At 44.9% G+C, this 26,597-nt stretch overlaps 2 protein-coding genes across 2 annotated transcripts; both read left to right on the forward strand.

Annotated features, from left to right (window-relative positions):
* Positions 1–1,522: 1,522 nt before the first annotated feature.
* Positions 1,523–5,566, forward strand: LOC310786107 (allantoinase, mitochondrial; the record flags this gene model as incomplete). The annotated part of the gene is made up of 11 exons (XM_083647287.1): positions 1,523–1,669; positions 1,862–2,013; positions 2,317–2,431; positions 2,513–2,659; positions 2,792–2,837; positions 3,038–3,131; positions 3,219–3,405; positions 3,893–4,031; positions 4,770–4,942; positions 5,257–5,289; positions 5,414–5,566. 11 exons carry the CDS (start codon positions 1,523–1,525, stop codon positions 5,564–5,566), a joined length of 1,386 nt encoding a protein of 461 aa, XP_083503413.1.
* A 1,226-nt stretch (positions 5,567–6,792) lies between these two features.
* agxta (alanine--glyoxylate and serine--pyruvate aminotransferase a) lies at positions 6,793–12,969 on the forward strand (the record flags this gene model as incomplete). Its single annotated transcript, XM_083648392.1, has 11 exons — positions 6,793–6,951; positions 7,568–7,760; positions 8,002–8,066; positions 8,164–8,264; positions 8,362–8,432; positions 8,522–8,606; positions 8,696–8,794; positions 8,943–9,012; positions 12,346–12,441; positions 12,611–12,739; positions 12,862–12,969. 11 exons carry the CDS (start codon positions 6,793–6,795, stop codon positions 12,967–12,969), a joined length of 1,176 nt encoding a protein of 391 aa, XP_083504518.1.
* Between the last annotated feature and the right edge of the window lie 13,628 nt (positions 12,970–26,597).

Genomic DNA, 26,597 nt, shown 5'->3' on the forward strand with positions numbered 1-26,597 from the left:
CCATTTCACGGTCAACAGAGAAGCTAAGCTAAGATTGTAAGAATAACGTGAATTATGTTTTAGGATGGAAAAAATCACATCTTCATTATGGTCTGTGCTTTGACATTTAAAAGTACAATCCTAACAGATGGAATGACTTCATTCAGTGGTTCTCAAACTAGGGTCCATCCGGGGACCCCCAGGGGTCCTTGAGGGGGTTGCAGGGGGTCCCCAGCAAAAAGGATAATTTATTTTCACGGTAATTTCAACCATAAGTAACACAATGACATAATGTATGACTATTTTGGTCATGGGTTTCATACACTTTCTGTAGCCTAATAAAACATCTAAAAGTGTGATGACCCTCCCACTCTCCAGATGGCCCTGTCTTGCAGGAGCCTGGTGTTGGCGTTGTTAGGCTAATTGGGTTTAATGCTGCATTCATTTATGGTCGGATGTGGGAAGTGGAAAATGAGAAACACATAATCTCCAACCTACTTCAAGTCGCAAAACCATGGATGCTAATAGCATCAGCTATTAGACAGCTAACAGCTAATAGCATTAACGTTTATTGTATGGGCTTAACCAACTACTATATGGTATATGGTATATGCCGATTGGTCTGAAAGCATGCTATTGTTGAAAATAAAAATAAAATGTGTCAAAATGTGTTTTAAATTCAGACAATCTTATTTTCTCACTATACGATGTGGGTGGCCATGTTGAAATGACGCCAAATGACGAGCTGGGAGCAACTAGGAGTTGAGAAATCATACCCGAGTTTGCGAGTGAGTTGACATGCCGTTTTATTTGATCTTTCCTAGTAGCAAATGGAGATTTGCGACCTCCGAGTTACAATCAAATGCAGCATAAGACCGCTCTCTCCCTTCTCACCGATCCACCTTTTGTTCTGTTGGTTTGTTTAAGGTAGCTTGTGTTGTCTAGTTATTTTCCCTTAGTTTTAGTTAATAAATTATTGTTTCAACTTTTACTTTGGTGTATGACTCCCCTCATATGTTACAACACGCACGGCTCAAGGAAGTAACAAATGAGGGGAGTCATACACCAAAGTAAAAGTGAAAACAATAATTTATATTAATCAGCCTAGTGACCCCAACACCAGGCTCCTTCAAGACAGGACCAGGAGAGTGGGAGGGTCGTCATAAAAGCTGAAATCTTATCAGATATGGGGGGGGGGGGGGGGGGGGGGGGGGGGGGGGAGTTGTGCGTGCGTGATCGGGGTCCTCCTTAAGGTGAAAAAGTTTGAAAACCACTGACTTAATTCATCCCCCATCCCTTTTCTTTTTTTCATTGAGTTTTCTGAATCATAGGTCAAACTAAACTGCTGTGCATGATTGGACTTCAGATTGCACCTTGTCACACAGAGCGGAGAGGTGAACAAACCCTTACCCTTTGAATCATTTAGGAGGGGGGCGGTGCCTCAACTCCAGTGTGCTGAGCTGCTCCAATCTGAACATATCTGAGGTTTAGAAGCAGAGTTAGGAGGCCATAGTTCTCTTAAAACCCTCGGCAAATAAAAGTCATGGAGCTTGGATCGACTGTCCGTGCTGTGAGGAGTAGGAGGGTACTGGTTGGCAGTGAGGTCCGTCCTGCTGTCATCATAATTAAGGATGGGAAAATCAACAGCATACTGTCAGATTGCAACTTTTCTGGGGATGCTCTGTATGAGGTAGGCTGGCTTGCTTGCACTGCTCTCATGTTCAGCACACTCCCCCTGTTGGAAAGAAAATTAACCGATATGTCACTAATCTATTTGCAGTCAAGTGTTTTGACACGAGGTGAATGAATAATCATTACTACAAGGTTATTATATAATAAAGTATCAACATATTTTGATGATGTAACTCGAGTGTGATGACAGGTGTTGGATGTGGGCGACAGCGTGGTGATGCCGGGCATTGTGGATTGCCATGTTCACGTGAACGAGCCAGGCCGCACCACATGGGAGGGCTTCTGGACCGCCACCCGGGCCGCCGCCGCCGGAGGGGTGACCACAATTGTGGATATGCCCCTGTAAGTCTGAGGCTCCTCCCCTCTCCCAGAATCAATACACACCATCCACAAAGTGAGCTCAGTGCTGGTAGATAAAGGTAGCAGGGTAAACAGATTGCACATAAAACACTGTTTTTAAGTTCCCCTCAGGTCAAGATTACATTAACAAGGTTAACCATTAGGATTGACAGATAAGTTTTGATTCTGAAACAGTACACAATGCAGTTGTGCATAGATCTGAGAAGATTTGGGTTAGGTTTGGTTTATTTGGGGATAGAAAAATAACATTGATCTCTTTTATCTAACTTACTCATATTCCCATAGCAACAGCATCCCTCCCACCACCACGGTGGATCATTTTCATGAGAAGATGCAGGAGGCAGCAGGGAAGTGTTTTGTGGACACGGCCTTCTGGGGAGGTGTGATCCCTGGCAACCAGGTACAGCGGACAACGAAACAGAGGCATTATACTCAATAAGGAGCAAAATCTTAAACACAAACCGCAACTGTCTCCCTACAGTTAGAACTTCGGCCCATGATCCAGGCCGGAGTAGCTGGGTTCAAGTGCTTCCTCATCCACAGCGGGGTGGAGGAGTTCCCCCACGTCACTGACTGTGATCTGCACACGGCCATGAAGCAGCTGCAAGGCACAGGGAGCGTCCTTCTGGTGACTCAAAAACGGCATCATCTTCCACAACATTAACCACACTTTTACACTTTTTCTATATTAAACCCACATGCTCGCATGCTAGGAATAAAACAGATGAGATTGAAATACTTTCCCTCTTTCCCCCTTAAGTTTCATGCAGAGAGGGACGTTCACCAGACAACAGAAGAGTCAGGGGGTAAGGATAATTTTTAACAATATTAGCCGGTATAATCTTTCATTGGTATATCTTATGTTTATTGCAGTCACTGTTATGAAAGTGTTGTTTTTTTTAGGTTTGTGTGCCTGCCATGAAAATTTACATTATATAAGCTGAATTTGTTGAATAATGAACGCTGCAATGTGCCAAATCTCTGCCTCTCCTAACTCCAATCTTAGATCCCAGTCAATACTCCACCTTCCTGCAGTCCAGGCCAGACGTCATGGAGATAGAGGCAATCCGCATCGTCACAGATCTCTGCCTCCAGTACCAGTGAGTATAGCAGCCTGTTAACCAGTAGCATATTCATGGATAGAATTGGTTATACTGACTTCCAGTCACCCACCTCCCCTGCTCCAGGGTGCGGTGCCATATAGTTCACTTGTCCTCTGCAAAGCCCCTGAAGCTGATCGAGGAGGCACGGCAAGCCGGAGCCCCCTTGACGGTGGAGACAACCCACCACTACCTCAGTCTTGCTGCAGAGAACATACCTGCAGGGGCAACCCAGTTCAAGTGCTGCCCACCCATCAGAGGACATGCTAACCGGGTAAACTGAAAGGGATCTAGGCAAGATTCTGCACGCTGTTGTTTTTTAAGTATGAGTCCCCAGCTAAAACAGGGAGTACTCATCCTATAATTGGAGAGCTGTTTGTCTGTTTGTCCAGCATTGCAAGGCGCACCATTGCTCCGATCGCCTCCAAAATGTGCAAAAACAGTTTTTATAACTGTAATGAATATGGCAAAAATAACTGAAAAGATCCACCCACTGGGGGCACTACAGCGTATAGGTTTTTAGGCCTTCACACTCAGACAGCCATTGTGACATCATCACCCATCTCTTTTTTTTTAATTGAGAAGAATTAAACATACAATCAGCTGATACATACAGACACACATACATGGGGAATGTATATATAGGCACAATTCAAGATTACATCATCACCATCTCTTCCCAGCTTCCCACTAATATTGTGGCATCATCAGTGATGTCATAGTACTATGACACTAGTAACAGATCTATTGTGCCCCACCAGGAGCAGTTGTGGTCAGCACTGAAGGCTGGCCAGATTGACATGGTGGTGTCTGATCACTCCCCCTGCACCCCTGATCTGAAGAAACTGGATCGTGGAGACTTCATTGAGGCTTGGGGAGGAATCTCCTCTCTGCAGTTTGGTAACTACCAGTGACAAGATGAGATTCAGTGCAGTATTACAGTATCTGACCAGTGACAAGATGAGATTCAGTGCAGTATTACAGTATCTCTACTGTACTGACCAGTGACAAGATGAGATTCCGATTCAGTGCAGTATTACAGTATCTGTCCTGTACCCTGTTTCTTCTCTATTGGGCACAGATCAAGATTTGAGGACTGCTTAACATCAGGTCTGCAGTGCACTATTACTATGCAGTTGTTACGTGGTGCTCTCCTTTTATTTGATTAATCCTATTTCCTTTTGAGAGAAACTTGAACCTAGATGTGCAGCAGATATTCTTGTTTTCTAATGATTTCTGCTGCTGTTAGCTCGAATGCCTTTCCCCATCATCCCTTTGACAATCACCTCCACTGGGCAAAGTTCACAGGGAGGTAAACAGAAGTTTGCTGCAAATTTAGAGGCCAGCCTACAGCCTACAGCCTAATCATTTACTGTTCAGACTAGTAAGGGGGGGGTGGGGGGGGTCAAAGTCTGACACCTGGAAAATCTGGGACTGTCAAACCTTTTGACAATGCCAGGAACAACAGATATGGGAGAATAATGTGAATTCTTGATTCTTAACTGTAAGATATTCTTATAAAAGAGTTAATGAAAAATAAACACTTACGTCAACTAATAAATAATATTAATTTTCTCTTTCATCAGAAATTCTGTTGATGACAGTTTATCACTGATCACATTTTAAATCATTTTTCAGGTTTGCCTCTCTTCTGGAGTTCAGCCAGTAAGAGGGGCTTTGAGCTGCTTGATGTGGTGAGGCTCCTCAGCCAGAAAACAGCGCAGCTTTGTAGTCTAGACAACCAGAAGGGCAGCCTTGCCCCTGGTTACGATGCCGACTTGGTCATCTGGGACCCAGAGAGAGAATTTGAGGTTTGTAGGATTCATTACAAACACCAAACACTGATTTGGTGGTCGTCTCCTTAAACAGACGTGTTGGCTCCCGCAATTTGCTCTGGAGCATTCGAAGTTTGTGGAAGAGATAGACTGGCTTGGCATCATACAGTGTATGTTTAAATGCAACACATGCAAATTGACATTTGTATTTATACACATTGTATAATGTAATGCATTTTAGCTGTGTTGCATTTTGCAGATAACCTAACCTACAACCAAAGTAGGACTGGTGTAAGATGACCAACAAATGGCTCACAACACCATAACAGTTGTATTTCATCTTTTGTCAGGTCAAACAAGGAAGCATACATCATAAAAACAAGGTGAACAAACACAATAATGTCATGAACAAATGCAATGACTGACAGAGTATGGTTTATTATTATTATGACTTGCCTGATGAAGGGAATATTGTTAAAGATGCCCTATCCCTCTCTCTGTGTGCAGTTGACTCCTTACCTTGGCCTTACATTGCAAGGAGTGGTGTGTGCCACTGTCCTCAGGGGGAGGTTGGTGTACAGAGAAGGATCTTTCTCTCCCGAGCCTCTGGGGAAGCTTCTCCTCATCCCTGTCAGGGGAAACATCTCTTCATCTCTGTGAAGGCATAATATCAAGGTGTAATAAACCTCAAGTCATCTGTTTCTCTGCTTCATTTTGTTGGTTGCTTCTTCTGATAAGAATGCACAAGGTTGTTTATTTCTTTTCTCTATCACAACTGACTGAAAATACAAAATTAACCCTTTTACCACTATCTGGAATTGGATTTAAGACCAATTTAACAATCAAAATAAAACAAAAAACTGGCAAACGAGCCTATTTCCAGTTGAGCACGTATAGCTAATTAAAGTTCTAAAACTATAATTGAGCAGAAATTAAATGTTCAGGGACATGATGTCCATCTGTTGTTATGAAGCATGAGGTGATGAAAACAAAATATATTTGGCTTATTATATTAACACGTCCTGTATCAATATACCAGTGCATGTGTGATCTAGTCTACTGGCAGTGCAAGAAACATAATATCACATCAAAAAAACTGCTGGTCCAATTCATGTCTTTTGGTGATATTTGCCTTTCCAACTCTGTCTCAACTACAGCTACAAAGCTCCCAATAGCAATGTCTAGATTTATACAATAGTTGCATAAAAATTAAATATTCAAAGACTCATAATTATGTAGCTGTCCCTAGCTTTTCAATAACAACCCAATACTTTATTTTGGCATTCCAAAAATAAATAGTTAATATTAGGCTATTAGTTAGGCTATCAAATATATTTGGTAGGCTATATTTTGCTACAATGAAAATAAACTCCAGCAGCGATTTGTTTCCTTACCCTTGATTATGACAACACCATGACAATTAACGGTAGCCTACATAATGTAACAAGTAGGCTATTTAGTGTAGCCTTTGACTTTTGCTGAAAATACTTACTTTCCCAATTTGCATTCAACCTGCTGCAGCTGAACACAGTTTAATGAAATATAGGCTATGCTTAAAATAAACAATAGAAGTAGCCCTAATAATATAGGCTATGCTTAAAATAAACAATAGAAGTAGCCCTAATATGTAGCTCTGTGTGGCCAGTCAGGAGTCGGTGGTCAATAATTAACATTTGAATGTGTGCTATGACGCTCATGCTGCTTGACAAGCGTGCGTGACAGCATTGACGGGGGAGGAAAGCAATGTTTTGACAAGACGCAGTCATGAGAAGCTCACTGGTCAGACAGAGGGGTGTGCTCAACTGAACAGTGCGCTGCCTACAGTACTTTACCTGCTTCCAAAACGTGTTGCGATTTCACTTGGGTCTATCGTCCTGCACTAAAGTATGTCGTCCGCCTCTGTGCCGCCACCGAAATGCCTGCAGAGACCATTCGTGGTTCCTCATCGCCATATGTTTGGACCAGGACCTTCCAATGTACCTCCCCGCATCTTAAAGGCCGGAGCAAATCCCGTCATTGGACACATGCATCCAGAAATATTTCAGGTAAATTGGTGGATTTAGCTCAATTAATAATCATTGAGCGATTGCTACAACACATCGCAGTAAAACGGCAAATGAAAGTTGACTTTAAGTTTTAGCACAGACTTTGACCCATAATTCTTTACCGATCAAAGAAGTACATTGGTTTAAACCAGCTGTTCTCAAGCTTTTTCACGTCAAGGACCCTTATCTGACACAAATTAGACCAGTCATTTGATAAGTTTTTGTCCCAGCAGGGTCCCCCATACGATTTTTTGCCTTTAGATGTTTTATTACAGAATTTGTGACATGGCCAAATAATAGTCATATAGGCTAGCCTACATTCGGTCATTGTGTTATGGATGGATGTGGCCTAGTGAAAATAAATTATTCACATTTTTGCTGGGGACCGCATTAAGGACCCCTGGGGGTCCCTATACCCACTTTGAGAACCACTGGTTTAAACCATAAAAAAGTATCCTAATTTGTATTCGCATAGAAATAGCCTACTTACTAGGCACTGGATAAAATGCCTTGCACCTAGCTGGAAACAAAATTTTGGGTGATCAGCATGTCTGGTCAACACAAGATAGGCCTACTTAGCCTAGCTAACCCAACATTTGCTCACTTTACATTACAGATCATGAATGACATCAAGAGTGGAATCCAGTACATTTTCCAGACTCACAACAACATGACCTTAGCTGTGAGTGGCACTGGCCACACTGCCATGGAGTGTGCCATCTTCAACGCAGTGGAGCCAGGAGAGAGTGTCCTGACTGCGGTCAACGGCATATGGGGCGAGCGAGCAGCGGAGATGGCCGAGAGGATAGGTGCTTTTGACAAAGCGTTTGCTTAGCCTGGGTAAACTCAGCCCCCAGTGACCTGCTCTCAGACAGACCCGTCTGAGAGCAGGTCACGTGGGGGCTGGGTTTACCCAGGCTAGCGTTTGCTATGCTTGCATAATGGAATACAAATCCCTTTGAGCTGATTCAGAAACAGAATATCATTGACAACACTACCATACTGCTTAATAGCCGTTACTGTGAACACCTGTTTTTGTACATCCAACAGGTGCCAGAGTAAATACCATTGTTGCACCTCCTGGGGGCTGCTTCACTAATGACGAAATTGAGCAGGTAATATTTCATAACAATCCATCCTTTTGGTCTTGTGTTATTTGAATGTAGACATGCTCACAGCTAGTGTTTGAGTGTTCGTGTTATTTCACCGTAGGCCTTGTCAAAACACAGGCCAGTCCTGTTCTTCCTTACACATGGAGAATCTTCTACAGGAGTCCTGCATCCTTTAGATGGTATCGGAGACCTGTGCCATAAGTAAGACGCTGTGCTCCTGCCTCCATCATTATCACAACTGTAACAAATAACAGAGATAACAGCTGTTATGATTTTGTGCTATGACTTTTCTCATTAGGTATAATTGCTTGTTCCTCGTGGACGCTGTGGCTTCACTGGGAGGGGCCCCTCTGTACATGGACAAGCAAGGTTTAGTATTCCATCAGGTCAATATGTCTGTTTTATGGTATATTATTAATTTAGGTGAAAATTAGGATTTTGGATCTTTTGGTTTGCAGGGATAGACATCTTATACACCGGCTCCCAAAAGGTTCTGAACGCACCTCCTGGTACGGCACCCATTTCCTTCAGTGAGAGAGCTTGGTGAGAAATGTATTTACTCTGCATGCCTGTAAGTAACAATTTAAAATATATGGTAGCTTCTGGATTTAAACATGAATTTGTATCTATAGCCAGAAAGTATTCAACCGGAAGACGAAGCCTGTGTCATTCTTCCTGGATCTGAGTTGGCTGGCAAACTACTGGGGATGTGATGGCAAGCCATCAAGACTGTAAGACAGCCATTTGTTATTCTGCAGACAGTAGCCCATGAACAGATCATATTTCAAACAATGGTCTCATCTTTACCCATACTTGCAAAATTGTGTTGATTTACCTGACAATACTGTATTTGAGATGAGCTGTTATTCCTTTTTGTAGATATCACCACACAGGACCCATTTCTGCTTTTTACTGTCTGAGGGAGGGTCTGTGTATCCTTGCTGAAGAGGTGGGCAATGTGTTAGAACTTAATATTTTGACATTGCATGATGGGGGGAGAGAACTAAACGTCTCTCTTCACCTCTGTCACTCACACAGTTTTCCTGCTTGTCCAGTTTGAAACTGCATTTTTCCAGACACAAGCTCACTTCTCTAACCTTCAGGCTATTTGTCCTACAAAGGCAAACAGCAATAACTACTTTATGTGTGTTTTAAAGGTAAAAGGTTTTGGAATTTATTAGAGCTGCACGATATGCAAAAAAACAAACAAAAAAACATTGAAATTGCACTGACAGATATTGCGATTGCGATATGCAATACGATTTTAGTGAGAATGGACATTTTTGTATTTCATTTTCACACCAAAAATAAAATAAAAATGTGATGTGATTTTTACTGGCGTCTGCACCAAACAAGTATGTTCCCTTACATCTAGAGAATATGATTTGGAGGCCGGGACATTTCTGTAGCTCCACATTGCTTCATTTAATGGGGTTGTGAGTGACACATTTTAACTTTATCAAATATTTGCAGCTCCTGCAATTTGGATATTGCACTGGGCCATATTGCGATTTTGATTGTGATTAGATTAATTGTGCAGCCCTAGAATTCATATAGCCTATCATTCAAAAAATACATCATTAAATGCAATCACATGATGATATACATTCCACCTCTGTACCTGCAATATTTCTTCAGGCCAGGTGCTCAACTCTTGGTAGCCTGGTTAAAACCATCCAGATCCATGAACTCACATTGCGTTTTGTTTCGTGGTCTTGCAGAATGAAACAGAATGTGAGTTCACGTGACCGGATGGTTTACCAGGCTAAACTCTTGGTGCCATTTTCTCAGTTTCACGTTGGCAACTGTGCAAATATATCTGCTGATACTTCTGGACACATCTTCAGTGATGTTCCTGGAATCATTGGGTGTTTTCGGGTCTTTCAACATCATACACCCTCTTCCAGGTGACCCAGCTTAGGCTGATCAGATCCAAGCTTGTGTCCAGATGGCAAACTAGCTACTCTGCCCCCATGGCTCTCCTCTCTTGAGCCACAGCCACCTTGAGGTTCTCTCTGCCGCGTCGGTTGTACTGTGGATGGCTTGTCTCCTCTCTCCCTCAATGCCCAACGAGCTAAAGGCTCTGTATAGAGATTGGGCTGCAAACCCCCTGCACCCAAACTCTACTGGCAAGCATCTTGCTCTCCAGCCCCCTTGCCGACACTCTCTGACCAGACTGTCATTGTGAGCTTCCTCTCTAATGCTTCTTCCAGGCGGTCCTCCCATGGTACTGTCAACTCCAGGAGCACGACTTGCTTTGATGAATCTGACACCAGAATCACGTCAGGTCTTAAGGTGGTGGTCACAATGTGCTGTGGGAACTTGAGTTGCTTCTCAAGGTCCACCATCAGCTGCCAGTCCCCTGCAGAAGCCAGTGTTCCTGTTGATGTTCTCGCAGAAGGTCTTGGCTGCTCCCCAGCTCTGATAAAGGTGATGGCTTGTTTTGAGGGGCAGGTCTTCTTGGCACACTCGAGTCCAGCGCTGATGGATTCTGCGATGGTCTTCAAGACCTGGTCATGCCTCCATCTGTACCGGCCCTCTCCCAGTGCCTTGGTGCAGCAGCTTAGGATGTGCTTGAGGGTTCCACGCTTTGAGCAAAGTGGACCGGCCCGGTGAATCTGCCTTGCCCTATATGTGGAGGTTTGATGGGCTGGTAAGCACATCATAGACCGCCTGGATGAGGAACCTGATCCAGTAGGGCTCAGCCTTCCACAGCTCAGCCCAGGTCACTTTCCGCTTCATGCCAGTGTCTCATCTGGTCCATGCTCCATGTTGGCTCATCGCCACTGTTCTGCAGGTCCTTTCCTCCTCCACTGCTGTTCTCACCTCCTCCTGGACTAGGCGTCGCTTTTCCTTCCCTTCAGTGATGTCAATGTGGGGGGTTGGAAAAGATCCCAGTCCAGCTCTGCCTCGCGTCACCGCTCCCACCAGCCTTTTGTGACGGACCCACGACTCTGCCTACAGAACAGCTTCCTCTGCTCTCCACTTCCTCCCAGTCCTCACCTGAATTCCAGCTTTGGCCACCTTTGGATGTCTTGCATCATGGTACAGCAACACTTCCCTGGCCCTCGTCACCTTGAATTCCTCTTCCAAGGATCTCATGGGTAGTTGCAGCTTCTTGCTGTGCCCATAAAGTGCTGTGCTGTTGAGGCTCCTAGGTAGCCCTAGCCATCTTCTGAGGTGACTGCTGACCTTCTTGTCCAATGTCTCCACTGTTGATATCGGCACTTCATACACCAGGAGCGGCCACAAGATTCTGGGAAGAATGCCATGCTGGTAGAGCCATGCTTTAAATTTCCCTGGTAGTCCACAACGGTCAATGGATTTCAGCCAGACATCCAGCTCTTTGCATGTAGCTTGGATGGATGCTGCGTCCCTCAAGGAGCTGTCAAACACCTTGCCAAAGCTTTTTACCAGCTTCTCCGTGATGGTTGGGATGGTTGTACCTGTGTTAAGTCCCAGGTCCTTGAGCTTGCATACCAGCCTGGAGGGTACTATGGTGTTGAATGCTGAGCTGTAGTCCACGAACAGCATTCTTACGTAGGTGTCCTTCCCCTCCAGGTGGGACAGTAGCCTAGGTAAACCCAGCCCCCACGTGACCTGCTCTCTCAGTTCCCAGTCACTAGTGACTAAGAGCAGGTCTGAGAGCAGGTCACGTGGGGGATGGGTTTACCCAGGCTAGTGGGACAGGGCGGTGTGGAGCACGTGTGCTACTGCATCCGCTGTGCTCCTGTTGGGGCGGTATGCGAATTGTAGCGGGTCGTGGTCCGGGGGGAGTGTGGGGCGGATCTTTGATATGACCAGCTTTTCAAAGCACTTGCTGGCTATTGGTGTGAGGGCTATTGGGCGCCAGTCGTTGAGGCTGGTCACTTTCTGCTGCTTGGGAATCATGGACAAGCTGGTAAAAATCAACCACTGCTCTTTGGCTTTGGTCTGGAAGTACTGTAACTGTCCCCACAGAACAAGTGTAGCCAAGTTGTGTATTATGAATAATCTGGTAATAATGTGCTCGTGGTTGACTATCAGTTAATTATTTTTGGTATTACAATTTTTAACTGTGCTGTATTTTAGATATCTGTGAGAAAGCATTTGCACATTTCAAAAATGTTGAAATTGCTGCTATTTACATCTTTCTTTACATCTATGCAATTTCAATATTGTTGTAGGTATAATATCTCAGGTGCAAATTACAGGACACACAATGTGAAATGGATGAATAAGCAACTGTTGTATAAGGCTTGACAGTGTCTCTGTGTTTAAATGATTTTGTCCTTCCTGTAAGGGTCTGGAAAATTCATGGGAAAGGCATGGAAAAGTGGCACGGTACTTCCATACTGGCCTAGAGAGCATGGGGCTCAAACTTTTTGTCAAAGAAAAAGTGAGTTTCAAGCATTCACAGGACAGCACACCCATCTGTCCAAATGTACCTGCAAGTTATTTTTATAACAATAATCATAATATACAACTATAATAAAGGGGAAAATGGTAATGATGTTAGTATTAACTAAGTTTTACTTTGTTATTTCTCACTTTGATGGTTGTTACAGAATGCAAGGTTGCCCACAGTCACGACTATTGTTGCTCCTCCTGGATATGACTGGAAAGAAATCACAGCCTACATCATGAAAACACACAATTTAGAGATCTCTGGAGGGCTTGGGCCATCAGTTGGCTTGGTAAGAGGAAGAGATGGCTCTTTACAGTATGCTTATGTTATCAATTCTTTTGTAATTACCTGTGAAGACTATGCTGACCTCCCAAATCCCATCGAAAACCCAGATGTTTTTGTTCTTCTCAGGTGCTGCGTGTGGGACTTATGGGCTGTAACAGCAGCATGGCCAATGTTGACATGGTACTGGGAGCATTAAAAGATGCTCTTAAACACTGCCACAAGAGCAAAGTGTAACCAAGGAGCCGCTATATCTGGGTCAGCTGGACCAGAGGACGAGAGGAGGTGCATGAAGACATGAAGATGGAGAACCAACTGACCATGAGCCTCCTTCAAATTAACGAATGCTTTATATTTTGTTGAAATGAAATGGTGATATCTGTAACAATTCAGGATACATTACATAGGCTACACCATGCCACATATATTTCGATATAATTCAAACTTTAAGAATGGCTTCTTTCTCACCATGGTGGGCTGGACAGTAGGCTACTGTAGTATTGCTGTAGCCTATTGCTGTGAAATGGTTATTTGATTGTGTCAAGTTTTGTTTGGTGGATATATGCCAAATTTACCAGAAGACCTATTCGTGCAAGATCTTAGGCTATGTTGAGTTCTATCGATAAAGTATGTTTTCCAATAATCATGACACATTAAATTGACATATTTTTAACTGAGCTTGGTGGAATTACCTCAAGACAAGTGTGTATCAGCTTTAAATGTCCAATAACATACAGAAGAGCAAATTAAACAAATTAAATCCTCTTCTTCTAAATAAATATATTTGCCGCTTCCAAATTGTTGTATAAAATCCACTTTTCATTCATCTGGAGCAACCCGGAAATACGACTCACTGTTTACTCACTAATGCCCTCCACACTTCCGGAATGGTATTGCAACTACATTTCTGCGTTTGGGCGAAGCAAGTTGCAATACCATTCCGGAGGTGTGGGGGCATTAGTGAGTAAACAGTGAGTCGTATTTCCAGATGAATGATTTTTGGTTTTTCAAAGACAGAAAATTGGATTTTATGCAACAATTTGAAAGCGGCAACTATATTTATTTAGAAGAAGATGATGTTAGGCGTCGGATAGCGTCTTCACTCCAAGTTTCTGGCTCAGGTAAGGGTTGGTTTTAAGACCTAGACGCGAGAGCGGCGCGGCGGTTTGATTGGAAATGCGTCGTGGGTCCCCGGCCGCTAATGCTCAGTATGAGCGAGAAGCGCCCGGCTAGCAGGGTAAGCTTAGCCTGGGTAAACCCAGCCCCCAGTGACCTGCTCTCAGACAGACCCTGCTCACTAGTCACAAGCAGGTCTGAGAGCAGGGCTCCCACCCAACCATGCCCTGGCTGTCACTGCCCAGGGCAAACATCAAATGCCTGGACAGGAGCTGCCATTGCAACATGCAACAGCCTCCCCCCGGCGGTTGTTGGAGACATTACATCAAGCAGTGTTCATGCCTTCGAGAAGAGACTGAAGAAACACCTCCTCAGCACGAGAGACCTTAAAACTCAAGCAGGACTTCTATCCATCATACTCAATCAGTCTCACATATATTTATGAGTAGCTGCAGATCAATAACCTGACTCCGCCAGATGGGGGCGGCATTGTTCCACAAATTCGGTTGTGAAACAGATGTGAACCAACCTACATCCATCTGGCAGCGTCAGGTTAGCAGATCAATGCTAGGCTCTCTGAATGTCATTCATGAAGCCTGTAGCCTATCTAATAGCATAATAATAATAAAATCCCTATTGTAGAGTAGAAATTGATAAAATGTCTTATGACCAAGAAAAGAGCTAATGAGCTTGGTCAGGGCTAAAGAAAAGGTAGTAGTCCGGGAGCCATGGGGTTGAACCTCGCTTCGTCGGATAAAGTTTTTTTCTCTGCTGATTCTTGTAGTTTGGGGGTACCTATTCAAAATACAGGAGGGTGCCCGGTGAGTACCCTTGAGCATTTTCAGATATTAACCCCTTAATTGCCAAAATTCCAGAAAAATAGGGATTTATGGGATTTCATGCAAAATACTCAAATCAAATGCATCCAATTTGTTTTCTCCAATGTCTATTCATAAAGGAGGTCATGTACAATGTATTTCATTCCACATTACATAATATTAACCCTTTAAGGCCGTGCCAGCAAAACCAACTGTTTATGACTATAGGGGTCGTGCTCGATGAGACCATCCATTGAGACTTTGCTCATTGGCATGTAGAGATTCAGAGTAGATGATACACACTGGGAGGTGTGAAGGGCAGATTTGGCTGCTGATGGTCTGATGGTGTAGTTAAGCCTATTTGGGTATTGTGCATCCTACCCTGAAACATGCACAGAACATTGTGCATGGCAAACCAGGCACTCCACAGTTGCACTTATTGGAGTTAAAAGGGTTTTGCAGCCACACCTGATCATCTCCAAAATGTAGTCTGGGACAAGTTTGCAATCTTCCGGTAGAGTGGTTGGGCTCAGTGACCTGTTGCATGTGTCTTTTTTTCCATCAAAATTCCTCAGTGTTCAATGCTAGTGGCAGATTTACATTGATATTTCAATATATTGCTTGAAAGTGGGCCCTCTTAACATTCTCAATGAATGCTTCATTCACTGGGGGTAGAGCAGCTAAGTTTGGAGCAGACGTGTCCTTTCCCATTCTTTTCCTCCCAGACAAGTAGCCTTGTGTGTGACATGTCTGTGCTCTCCTTTATACCAGAACAGGCTGAGATGAAGGCAGTGGCTTGGTCGGGGACCTGTTGGAACGGTGCAACCACTTTGCTAATGGCAGATAGTTTGTACAGTTTTGAGGACTTTGATGACAGAGCCTTTTCCCAACCCATAGTAAGACGCTACAGTGTCACATCCCAATATGGCATGGGCTGGTAAAAGGTTCTTCACAATTTGTGAAGGCTTGGCCAGTGTTGACTTGATGTCCACTATTGCCCTTTCCTTGTGGGGCGATTCCATGATGTGTGGTGCACATCCAATCGTATGATGGTAATGGTGAAGGAGTAGGATGAACACATCTATGCCATCAGAAACCACCGATATTTCATGGGCTTCTCCAGCACACCTCAGGACCTTTTGGACAATGATGGTGTCAGTTTCTTCCTGCTGATTTTCTAGATCTATTGGCTCCTTCTTTATTCCAACCTGATCTCAATGGGGCATGGCTCCTCCCCTGTCACCTCCCCTGTCACATGGCTCCTCCCCTGTCACCTCCCCTGTCACATGGCTCCTCCCCTGTCACCACCAACTTGTTTCCTTGTGCTCTGCAGATGGAAAAGCTGATCCTTCCTGGGTCAGTTCCTCACATAAGAGCTAAGAGATGGTGTTTCTAGATGAGCCCTGTCTCTGTGACATCTCAGGTGATGGACTTGATACAGTACTGTAATCAGAGTAGCTGCCGAAGCTTGAATCGATGGTATTTAGGTCATAAATTGTGGAGTTGTCAACTTGGATTGATTTGGTTGTTGTCATTGTCGTTACTTTGTTTGAGATGGTGTTGTAAAATCCCTCTGGCCAGGTCTTCTCAAAATCTTCTAACATTGCCCCCCCCCCCATCTTTACAGCACTGTCACTGGTGGGGTGATCTTGATGTTCACGATGCTTTCCCCTGGATGTTCGTTGGGATCCAATGGATGGAGGCAGGTTTCCAATTTCTGACAAAGTCCAGCCCTGTCCATGACTTTGGCATCTGCTTAACTCATGGCTTTAACCCCCTCCTTGTGATAGAGATGAACCTTTGTATCTGTCTCATCCTCTTCCATCTCCTTCATGTGTGACTCAATCCTGCAGCATACAGTATGTGGTGGCTCAGGGCCCAGATCTTCAGTGCCTCTGGCTTCATGGTTATTCCAATGATCCCTCCATCACTGTGGCCGTACCTCATGAAAGTGGTTATGAACTGGTTGATCCACAGGCCATTCCATATTCCACTAATGTGTCACATCACATGCTGCCCCTGGAGAAAATTATTTTGTGGAGGAAGCTTCTCCGAACAAAGATAGTAGAGGCCATACCAGACATGGTTGACATGGCCAGCTGCAAAGTAGTAGGTAAGCATCTTCCTACAAGGAATGTGATCAGATGAAGAAGCAAGTCACCCTCACATTCAGCCCAGATGTATGACATCAGCATCAGCATCATTGGTTTCACCAAGACCTAAACCCAAAGTTTGTCTGTTCTGGTCTGACTCACAATCTGATCCTCTGAAGGCTCTCATCAGGTCATTTGCTTTCTGGAAATGTCTTACCGGAACTCCAGAGAGCCCACTATCAGCCATCAGTGAACATAAAGCCCCAACAAAACTCATCAATGCGTGCATGCCCCCAAGACGCTTTAAGCAGCACAGCCACATCTATAAGTGACATGTGTGTCTGTTTGAGGCGAGATGTGCGTGAGCCGAGATGCAGTGTCCCAGCCATTTTGAGTGGGGTGGCCCAGGTGGGGCACAGACTCAAGCAAGGGTGGCACTGATTGCGGCATTTAGGAAGGATGTCGAAAGGTTTTCCCTCACCAAAATTTTGCCTAACATCACTCTAGCTTAGCTTAAAAATTAGCCTGCTACAGCCTCTGAAAGACAGTATTGTTGGCCACAGATGCCAGCACCCTCAGGATTTTGGGGTGGCCAATTAGATTTAAGGAGTGGCCAGTGCCACCCCTGGCCACTCCCTAGAAACTCCCCTGCCAAGATGTGTGCACAGCATTTGAACAGTGCACCTAGACCCCTTCCCCCGGCTGTACAAGGAATTGAGAGTGGAGACAGAAAGTGCCACGGCTCAAAGCCGGTGAAACATGCACACACGCGCACATGCATGCACACACACGTGCGCACACGCACGCACACACACAGTGCCAGAGAGAGGGGAGTGGGGGAGAAGGGTCTGACTTGCGCAAACCTGCACCGCTTCCAACACCTAGGAGTGATTTATCAGATTAAAAGTCCTCTGCTAATTTCATGTTTTTATTGGGGGTGGGGGGGCACATGGCGGGGGAATCAAATAGGCTACATTATACATGACATCCTTGCTCCTTTATGAATAAACATTGGAGAAAGCAAATTTGATGCATTTGATTTGAGTATTTTGCATGAAATCTCATAAATCCCTATTTGTATGGGATTTTGGCACTTAAGGGGTTAATATCTAAAAATGCTCAAGGGTGCTCACCGGGCACCCTCCTGTATTTTGAATAGGTACCCCCAAACTACAAGAATCAGCAGAGAAAAAAACTTTATCAGACGAAACAAGGTTCATCAAAAAAACAGCCTTTGGCTCCCGGACTATAGGTTCAGCTTTTGGTCCTTGGAGTGAAATGCCAGGAGGAGGAGGAGTCATTCACCCCCATTACCCATCGTGCACTGCGCGTGATAGTTTAATAGCCTTTTTGAAAGCAAATCTATATCATGATCATCTATATGGTGCTACAATGTTATAAACAGTAATGCATGTTTAACGTAATAATAAAATAAAGACACAACAAAGCACCAGTTAGTTGCACCGTCTATGAGTAGCTGGGTGAATGTCTCCGTCCGTCCCTGTATGAAGTGCTAACAACATGGTTCTAAATTCTAATTTTTGGATAGCTCGGCCCTCCGTGGTAGGGCCACCTACCCTGTCGAGCGAAAAAGCGTTATTAAACAGAATCAGAATCCTTCTATTGCTTAATATGCGCTCATAATGTAGCTCGATGACAACCTTACTTTGGTATTTTTAGTGTGTGGAACAGCACAACAATTGTTATTGTGTTTGGACAAATCAGAAAAACTTTATTGATCCCCTTGAGTAATGCTACATTTGCTCACACTCAGGTAGGGGAAAATATATATTATAAACAGACATTATAAGACAATAAAACTATAAAATAGAAGTTAGGTAGGTTATAGTGTCAAAAAGATGTGCCTTCCCCTAGCTGTTACCAAACTATTACATTATTTGATTGATTCTATATAGTACTATTAAAGTAGGCTAGGCCTACTATAAATTTGGCAGATGGCAAACACCAGACCAGCACATCCGGGTAATTTGCAAAACTTGAAGGCCGCGCCCCTTTTTAGGGGATAACACAAGCCACTCGCGTTGACTTCAATGTAAAATAGCAGTACCCAAAACATCTATAGAAAAATAACAGAATTAATTTCCTTTATAAATGACCCAAAGACACTGTAATGTTTGATGTCACGGTCACAAACCTTTATGTTGAAAACCGGAACCGGATATGGCACGAGATGCGTGTGCCTAACTTATTATTACAGTAGACAGACAGTCACAACATGGTGTCAGAGTGACCAGTAGTTAGACTACGAACTCACGTTACATTGAAAAAAAAAAGAAGAAGAGGAAAATGGAAGCTTTTGGTGTTCCTACCCCGCGGATGGACTGGGAGTCGTCCAACCTACCTGATGCGTGGCGGCGGTTCCAACAACATGTCGGACTCATGTTTACCGGCCCGCTCAAGGCAAAGTCCGAAGAAGAAAAATGCAGTTTTCTCCTGCTATGGATCGGGGACAAAGGAAGAGATATACGCAACACGTGGACAATAACTGCGGACAATGCGAAGCTGTTAAAAACGTACTATGATGGATTTTCAGCATACCTCACGCCAAAAGCCAATCCTATATTCGCTAGGTACAAGTTCCATGAGAAGACGCAGGGGAGCGGTGAGTCATTTGAGCATTTCGTGACGGAGCTCAAACTGCTCGTTAAAGACTGTGACTATGCAAATAGCGAGGAAATGGTCAGAGACCGTATCGTATTTGCAACCAACTCACCTAGAGTACGGGAAAAGTTGCTAAGTCAGGGACCGGGGCTAACGCTAGACAAGGCAATTGATATAGCCCGCTCCTACGAGCTATCACAAGTGCAGCTAAAAGCTATGGCTAGTGACAGCCATGAAGTGCACGCTGTACATCGCACGTCCGGAAAACCAAGCATGGCTAGGAAGGCTAGCAGCAGGCCAAATGACAGCCAGAAGACATATGACAACAAAGTTTGCAGTGCGTGTGGGGGACACCATAACAGACAAACAGAATGCCCAGCAAAGGGGAAACAGTGCTTAAAATGCAGAAAATTCAATCACTTTGCAAGAGCATGTAAATCAAAATCCCATACTCCAAACAGAACAGGGTACAGAGAGGTACACACTGTTGAGGAAGAGGAGGGAGATTTAAGCTCACAGCTGTTTGTGGACATTGTCACAACAGAGAAAGATGATGAAGACAGTGCTTATGCAGATATAGTACTGGGGTCACAAAACACAAAGTTGACATTTAAATTGGATACTGGAGCACAAACAAGCGTGATACCGGCAAGAGACTTTGCTGAGCTCGTGCCCAGTATACCATTAACGACTGATAAGAGAAAGCTATTTGGCTATGGGGGGCACCAATTGAAAGTGATCGGTTACTGCAACCTGGTAGCCAGATACAAAGACAGGTCAACCACCCAGAAGTTCTATATTGTAGACTGCAACGGCCCACCCATCATAGGGTACAGAGGGTGTAAGAACCTAGGGCTAATTAAAGTGATATACGCAGTCAGCGAGGAAGAGTGTGGCACCCAGTCAGCTGACATACTGAGTGAGTACTCAGATGTTTTCAAAGGAATTGGTGAATTCCAGGGTGTGAGAGTGCAGTTTCAGGATAGATCCTGAAATACCACCAGCGGTTTGCCCACCACGCAGGGTACCATTTGCCCTGAGAGACCATTTAAAGATAGAGTTAGATAACATGGAAAGAGATAACATAATAGTTAAGGTGACTGAGCCTACCCAGTGGGTAAACGCCCTAGTAGTGTGTGAGAAACCAAAGACAGGCAAGCTCAGAGTATGCCTGGACCCACGGCCCTTAAACAAGGCGATACTCAGGCCCTACTACCCCCTACCTACACTCGAGGATGTGACATCCAAATTAGCAGGGGCAAAATACTTCAGCAAGCTGAGTGAGGAGTCATCGCTACTCACTACATTCAACACCACATTTGGCAGATACCGTTTTCTCCGGCTCCCTTTCGGCATCGTGTCCGCCCAGGATGAATTCCAAAGGAGGGTAGACGAGACATACGAGGGCCTCAGGGGCGTAACTGGCATAGTCGATGATATTGTCGTGTTCGGCAAGACAAAGGAGGAGCATGACCGCAACCTCAGAGCCATGCTCAGCCGAACCAGAGAGAGAGGGGTGAGACTAAACCCAGAGAAATGCCGCATCGGTCTCTCTGAGGTGAGCTACTTTGGACACAGGCTCACAGCCAATGGCCTGAAACCAGATCCCCTCAAGGTGAAAGCCATCAACGACATGCAGCCGCCAGAAAACGAGGCAGAGCTAGAGACAATCCTTGGTATGGTGAACTACCTCGCCAGATTTGCACCCAACCTGGCTGAGGTGAGCGCGCCACTCAGACATCTACTAAGACAAGACACAGAGTTCAACTGGGATGCCACACACGACATGGCATTTCAGCAGATGAAAGAGACTATCACAGCCGAACCAGGTCCAGTGTTGGCCTATTTCGATCCAGGAAAAGAGGTGACACTACAGGTGGATGCTTCAAAGAATGGCTTGGGCGCAACGATCATGCAGGAAGGCAGACCAGTTGCATACGCGTCAAAACTGCTCAACAGCACGGAGCAGAATTATGCCCAAATCGAGAAGGAGCTTTATGCAGTCCTATACGGATGTAAGAGATTCCACGAATACCTGTATGGGCGACGCGTAACTGTGGAATCAGACCACAAGCCACTAGAGTCAATACTCCGCAAGCCACTAGCCGTCGCACCACCACGTCTACAGCGCATGCTGCTCGCGCTACAGAGATACAGCATCACGCTCATCCACAAACCGGGAAAAGAGATCCCGGTGGCCGATACGCTGTCAAGAAAATCAATGAGTGATGAGGACAACTCACTGGCTGAGGCTATGGAGACGCAGGTACACACTGTCATCAGTACAGCTCCAGTGAGTGCAGACAGGCTGGATGACATCAAGGCTGCTACAGCACAGGACGAGCAGCTGTCCAAACTCAAGCAGGTCATATGGTCAGGCTGGCCGGAGATGAGAAAGCAATGTCACCCACTCATCAGTGAATACTGGAACCACCGTGATGAAATCACAGAGGCTGATGGAATCCTTCTAAAAGGTGAGAAGATAATCATTCCACACAAGCTCAGACCGCACATGCTACAGTGCATACACACGGGTCATTTCGGTGTGGAGAAGAGCAAACATAGGGCCAGGGACATAATGTTTTGGCCAGGCATGTGTCAGCAGATCGAGGAGATAGTGATGAACTGTGACATATGCCAAACACATCGTCACGCCAACACAAAGGAGCCCATGCTCTCACAGGCAATTCCCAAAAACCCATGGCAGTCTGTAGCAACAGATCTGTTCTCTTGGAACTCTGAGAACTATATCGTCATATGTGACTACCTCAGCAGGTACTTTGAAATTGAGCACCTGCGCAACATCACCACAGCTGCTGTCATCCACAAAATGAAAGCAGTGTTTGCAAGACACGGCATACCAAAAAAAGTAGTCAGCGATAACGGGCCATGCTACAACTCTCGTGAATTTAAACAGTTTGCAGAGTCATGGGGTTTCCAGCATGTTACCTCAAGCCCGCATTATCCACAGAGCAACGGTCTGGCCGAGAAGACCGTACAGACCGCGAAGCGAATCCTCACAAAGGCCAAAGAGGACAAGAAAGACCCATACCTCAGCCTGCTGGAGTACAGGAACACGCCGGTCGATGGTCTCAAATCGCCAGCACAGATCCTGATGAGCCGCAGATTGCGCTCAATACTACCTACAACAACACTGCAGCTGCGACCTCAGATAACCCCTCAACATACAGTGCGAGCAAGGAGAGAGACGTGCCAGCGGCGCCAGAAGCAGCACTACAACAAGGCTGCTAGACCTCTGTCAACACTGCACGCCGGAGCACCCATCCGCTTCCAGCAGGAAGATGGCAGGTGGAAACCAGCGACAGTCATCCAACCTGCAGAGACTCCGCGCAGCTACCACATCGAAACCAGCGATGGACGGACCTTCAGGCGCAACCGACGACACCTTCTCAACACCCGAGACGACACGCACGTACCCAAAACACCGCAACCTGAGATCAGCGAGGACAATCTGACCACCGGACAGAGAGAACCAGGGGAACAGCAAACCCACCCTGATCCAGTGTACGAGCCAGAGCACACCGAGCCTTGTCCCCGCACAAGATATGGTCGTGCTATTAAGCCAAGGCAAGTCCTTGACTTATAAGGGTGTACGCCGAACGCTGCCCGACGAAGAAAAAAAAAAGAGACTGCAACAAAGAAAAAAGAAAAAAAAGAGAGAAATATTAAAAAAAAAAAAAAGAAAAAAAAGAAAAAAAAAAAAAAATGGAAATACAACACTTACCTGTTCACCTACCTGTTTACAACCTATGTATGGTTAATGGTTACTGAGTGATTTATGTACTTACCTGCATGGTCATGGTCACTAGTTTGCTACTGTTAGTACTGGAAAGAAAAAAAAGGGGGGAAAGAAAAGTCAACAGTTTGATAGGATTCTATGCACTTGATACAGTTGTCTTGAAGTAAGAAGTTCTGAAAGAAAAGGTTTATTTGCACTAAGGAAAGTTTGCACTGAAAAAAAAAGGGACTTCTACACTACTGTTCTATTGCTATATGACCTAAGCTAAATCACCTATGTGCCTTTGAATAATTGTTGCCATTGCCCTGCAGTCACTTTTATGTGAAGGGGGATGTAATGTTTGATGTCACGGTCACAAACCTTTATGTTGAAAACCGGAACCGGATATGGCACGAGATGCGTGTGCCTAACTTATTATTACAGTAGACAGACAGTCACAACAGACACCATGACATGACAATATATTTCAACTCGGCCGGCCATAGAATGCGCAAGATACATCGACACGAGGTACTTGCCTTATATGAACGCTGTATCCAGTTTCCACCAGGTTACATGCATCGTCCACATTGACGGTGTCACGCCTACCCTATCGCAGACCATTTTTTTTTTTTTTTTTTTTTTATTGTTAGTGAAACTATAACAACACAGCAACTCTTCGGCATATCTCTATCAAATTAAACCGTTTTAAATAGTTTGTTTGAAGTGGTTTCGGCTTCTTGTACCGTCATTTACTATGGTGGGTTTCCCCTAAAAAGGGGCGCGGCCTTGGAGCTGGACGCTTGAAGACGCGACGCAGTTCTGGTCTATTCAGTGTGCATTATGAACTGTGTGTGCGTGTGTGTGTGTGTGTGTGTGTGTGTGTGTGTGTGTGTGTGTGTGTGTGTGCGTGCGTGCGCGCGCGCGCCTGTGTGTTTTTAACTACGTTTTCTGACCTCATGATTGTCTTGATAGGCAAATTGATTGACAATTTGACACAAATCTCGTGGTTGACTTTCTGAGCTCTGTATCTGCACTTCACTACAAGTAGCCCTGACTGCAGTACGCAGATCGGGGAGTGGCTCAACCTCAACGTTTGACTCATTTGCATCGGATAACCTCTTCACTTCACGTGAAGACTCTGGTAGGAGCCGGCTTTTAGACCTAGACGTGAAAATGGCACAGTGTAAAATGGGAAATGCCATATCTGAAACCTGGATCCACCCAGACAAAGGAATGGACTGAAAGGCGCACTGTGCATCTGCGCACGTGTGTGTGTGTGTGTGTGTGTGTGTGTGTGTGTGTGTGTGTGTGTGTGTGTGTGTGTGTGTGTGTGTGTGTGTGTGTGCGTGCGCGCGCGTGTGCACAACCTCAACTCACTGACTTCTCCTTAACCCCCCCCCCCCCCCCCCCCCCCCCCCCACACACACACACACAAAAACAAAACATGTCTGCAAGGCCTGGGATCGGCATTTTGTTTATACAGGTGCACCTTTGATGTCGGTGTGGTTTGTGATTTGTGTTGTTGTGGAAGATTAGCAGCAGCCAATCATATCATCCCTCTAAATGGATTGGCTGCACAGCGTTGACTCTATGACCTCTGTGTGGTCAAACGTCACGTGACTTGCGACAAGTGGCGGGACAGAATTCACCTGCCACAACTAATTAGGCGCGCGCCACACAGTCTCTTTTGTTTGGCTGGTCAAGTCAAGAGGAGAGCCACTTTTACCGCAAAACCACACAAGTAACCATCGTCTCGCGAGCCGCGCAAAGAGGACCTATGATTTAGTGGGAGAGTATTACCCCGTAGGCTACTGAGCACTCACCTCGCCACAGCAACGGTGTTTATTGGGACAAGATACAAAACACCGGATCAGCGCCGTTGCCAGTGTCATGACAGACAGCATGAAGGAAGAGGTGAGGAAAACACAGGGCCTAACTTCACGTATTGTTTCCTATCATGGTTGATGGTATCAAATGCCTTTTTGAGGTCAATAATATCCCTATAGAGTGCAGTTTCTGGTCAATGGAGTTTGTTATATCTTCTATTGATTCCATCAATGCGTGTGAAGTTGATCTGCTTCTGAATCCATATTGGCTGTCACTAAGTAAATTGCATGTATTGATAAATTTGTCCAGTCTATTGTTGAGTTTTTCAAGAACTTTGGAGAATTGTGGAAGTAGTGAAACAGGTCTATAATTTGTGAAGTTGTGTCTGTCTCCAGTCTTATACAGCGGTAGGCCTATTACTTTAGCGATTTTCATTTAGTTAATTTGCCAGTTTGAAGGGAAAGATTGCAGATGTATGATAGTCTAGCCTATTGAAATGGGCTAGAATTAAATGTTCACACATCTCCATCTATTAAATAAGCAAATATTATTTTTGATGAATGAATGAATTTGCAATTAGGAAGCGCAGATGCACAGTGCGCCTTTCAGTCCATTCCTTTGTCTGGGTGGATCCAGGTTTCAGATATGGCAATGATGTTAAATGGTTTAAATGGTTAAATGGATTTTGAAACGTAGCCTACCCCGACCGCAACGGTGGGGGCCCTCGCTGGCGACGCTAAACTTTTAGCTAACCTGTTCGCATCTGTGTTTCCATTAGTTTTTCGCAAAATAATTGCGATATTTCTACAACTTCGACAATGTACAATTGCGACTTGTAGGCGTTTCCATTGAAGTTGAGTTTGGTCTGACGGCGCACACACCTGAACGCAATTCCCCGTTACCAGCAGCTGCCACAGTGATTACGCATGGGGATCTGCCCCATATGGCCATATCATCCCGTCCCCTGCATGCTCAAATCCAACCAATGGTCAATGCAAATCACAACACGAAGTTACAACGCATATAAACGAGCCTGATTATCAATTCAAAATAAAATGAGTGGCAACGTTGCTGGCTGCGGTGAATGCAGTGAGCGTGACAGGCAGAGGAAAAAATGTAGCCTAATAGCCTACAACTGGTCCGATTTAGAGATGGAGGAGGGGGGAAAAGGCTGATATGGTGCAATAATCGGAATGTCTGTATTATAATTATCCAAAAGTAGAAAAATGCGAGCACACTCGGAGAGTGAACAAAGAGGTCCGGTGCACGGCACGAGTACAAATTAAACAAGAAGAAAAAGCCAGCACTCAAAAAGTCCTTTTCAATATTTAATTTACCTCAGTCAGGAATACAGCAGCACATACATGTTTTGGCCCTACGGCCTTCCTCAGTGTGGTCACTGAGGCCACACTGAGGAAGGCCGTAGGGCCAAAACATGTATGTGCTACTGTATTCCTGACTGAGGTAAATTAAATATTGAAAAGGACTTTTTGAGTGCTGGCTTTTTCTTCTTGTTTAATTTGTATTATAACATTGCACCTGAAACGTGTGCAATGTATTACTCACAGTCACTGTATTCACTTCAGACAGCACCACCGCACCAGTGTGTGCTTTTCATCCCCTCATCTCGCCGCTCAAATGCTCGCA

Source organism: Poromitra crassiceps (genome assembly GCF_964638095.1).
Source record: "Poromitra crassiceps genome assembly, chromosome: 12".
NCBI lineage: Eukaryota > Metazoa > Chordata > Actinopteri > Beryciformes > Melamphaidae > Poromitra > Poromitra crassiceps.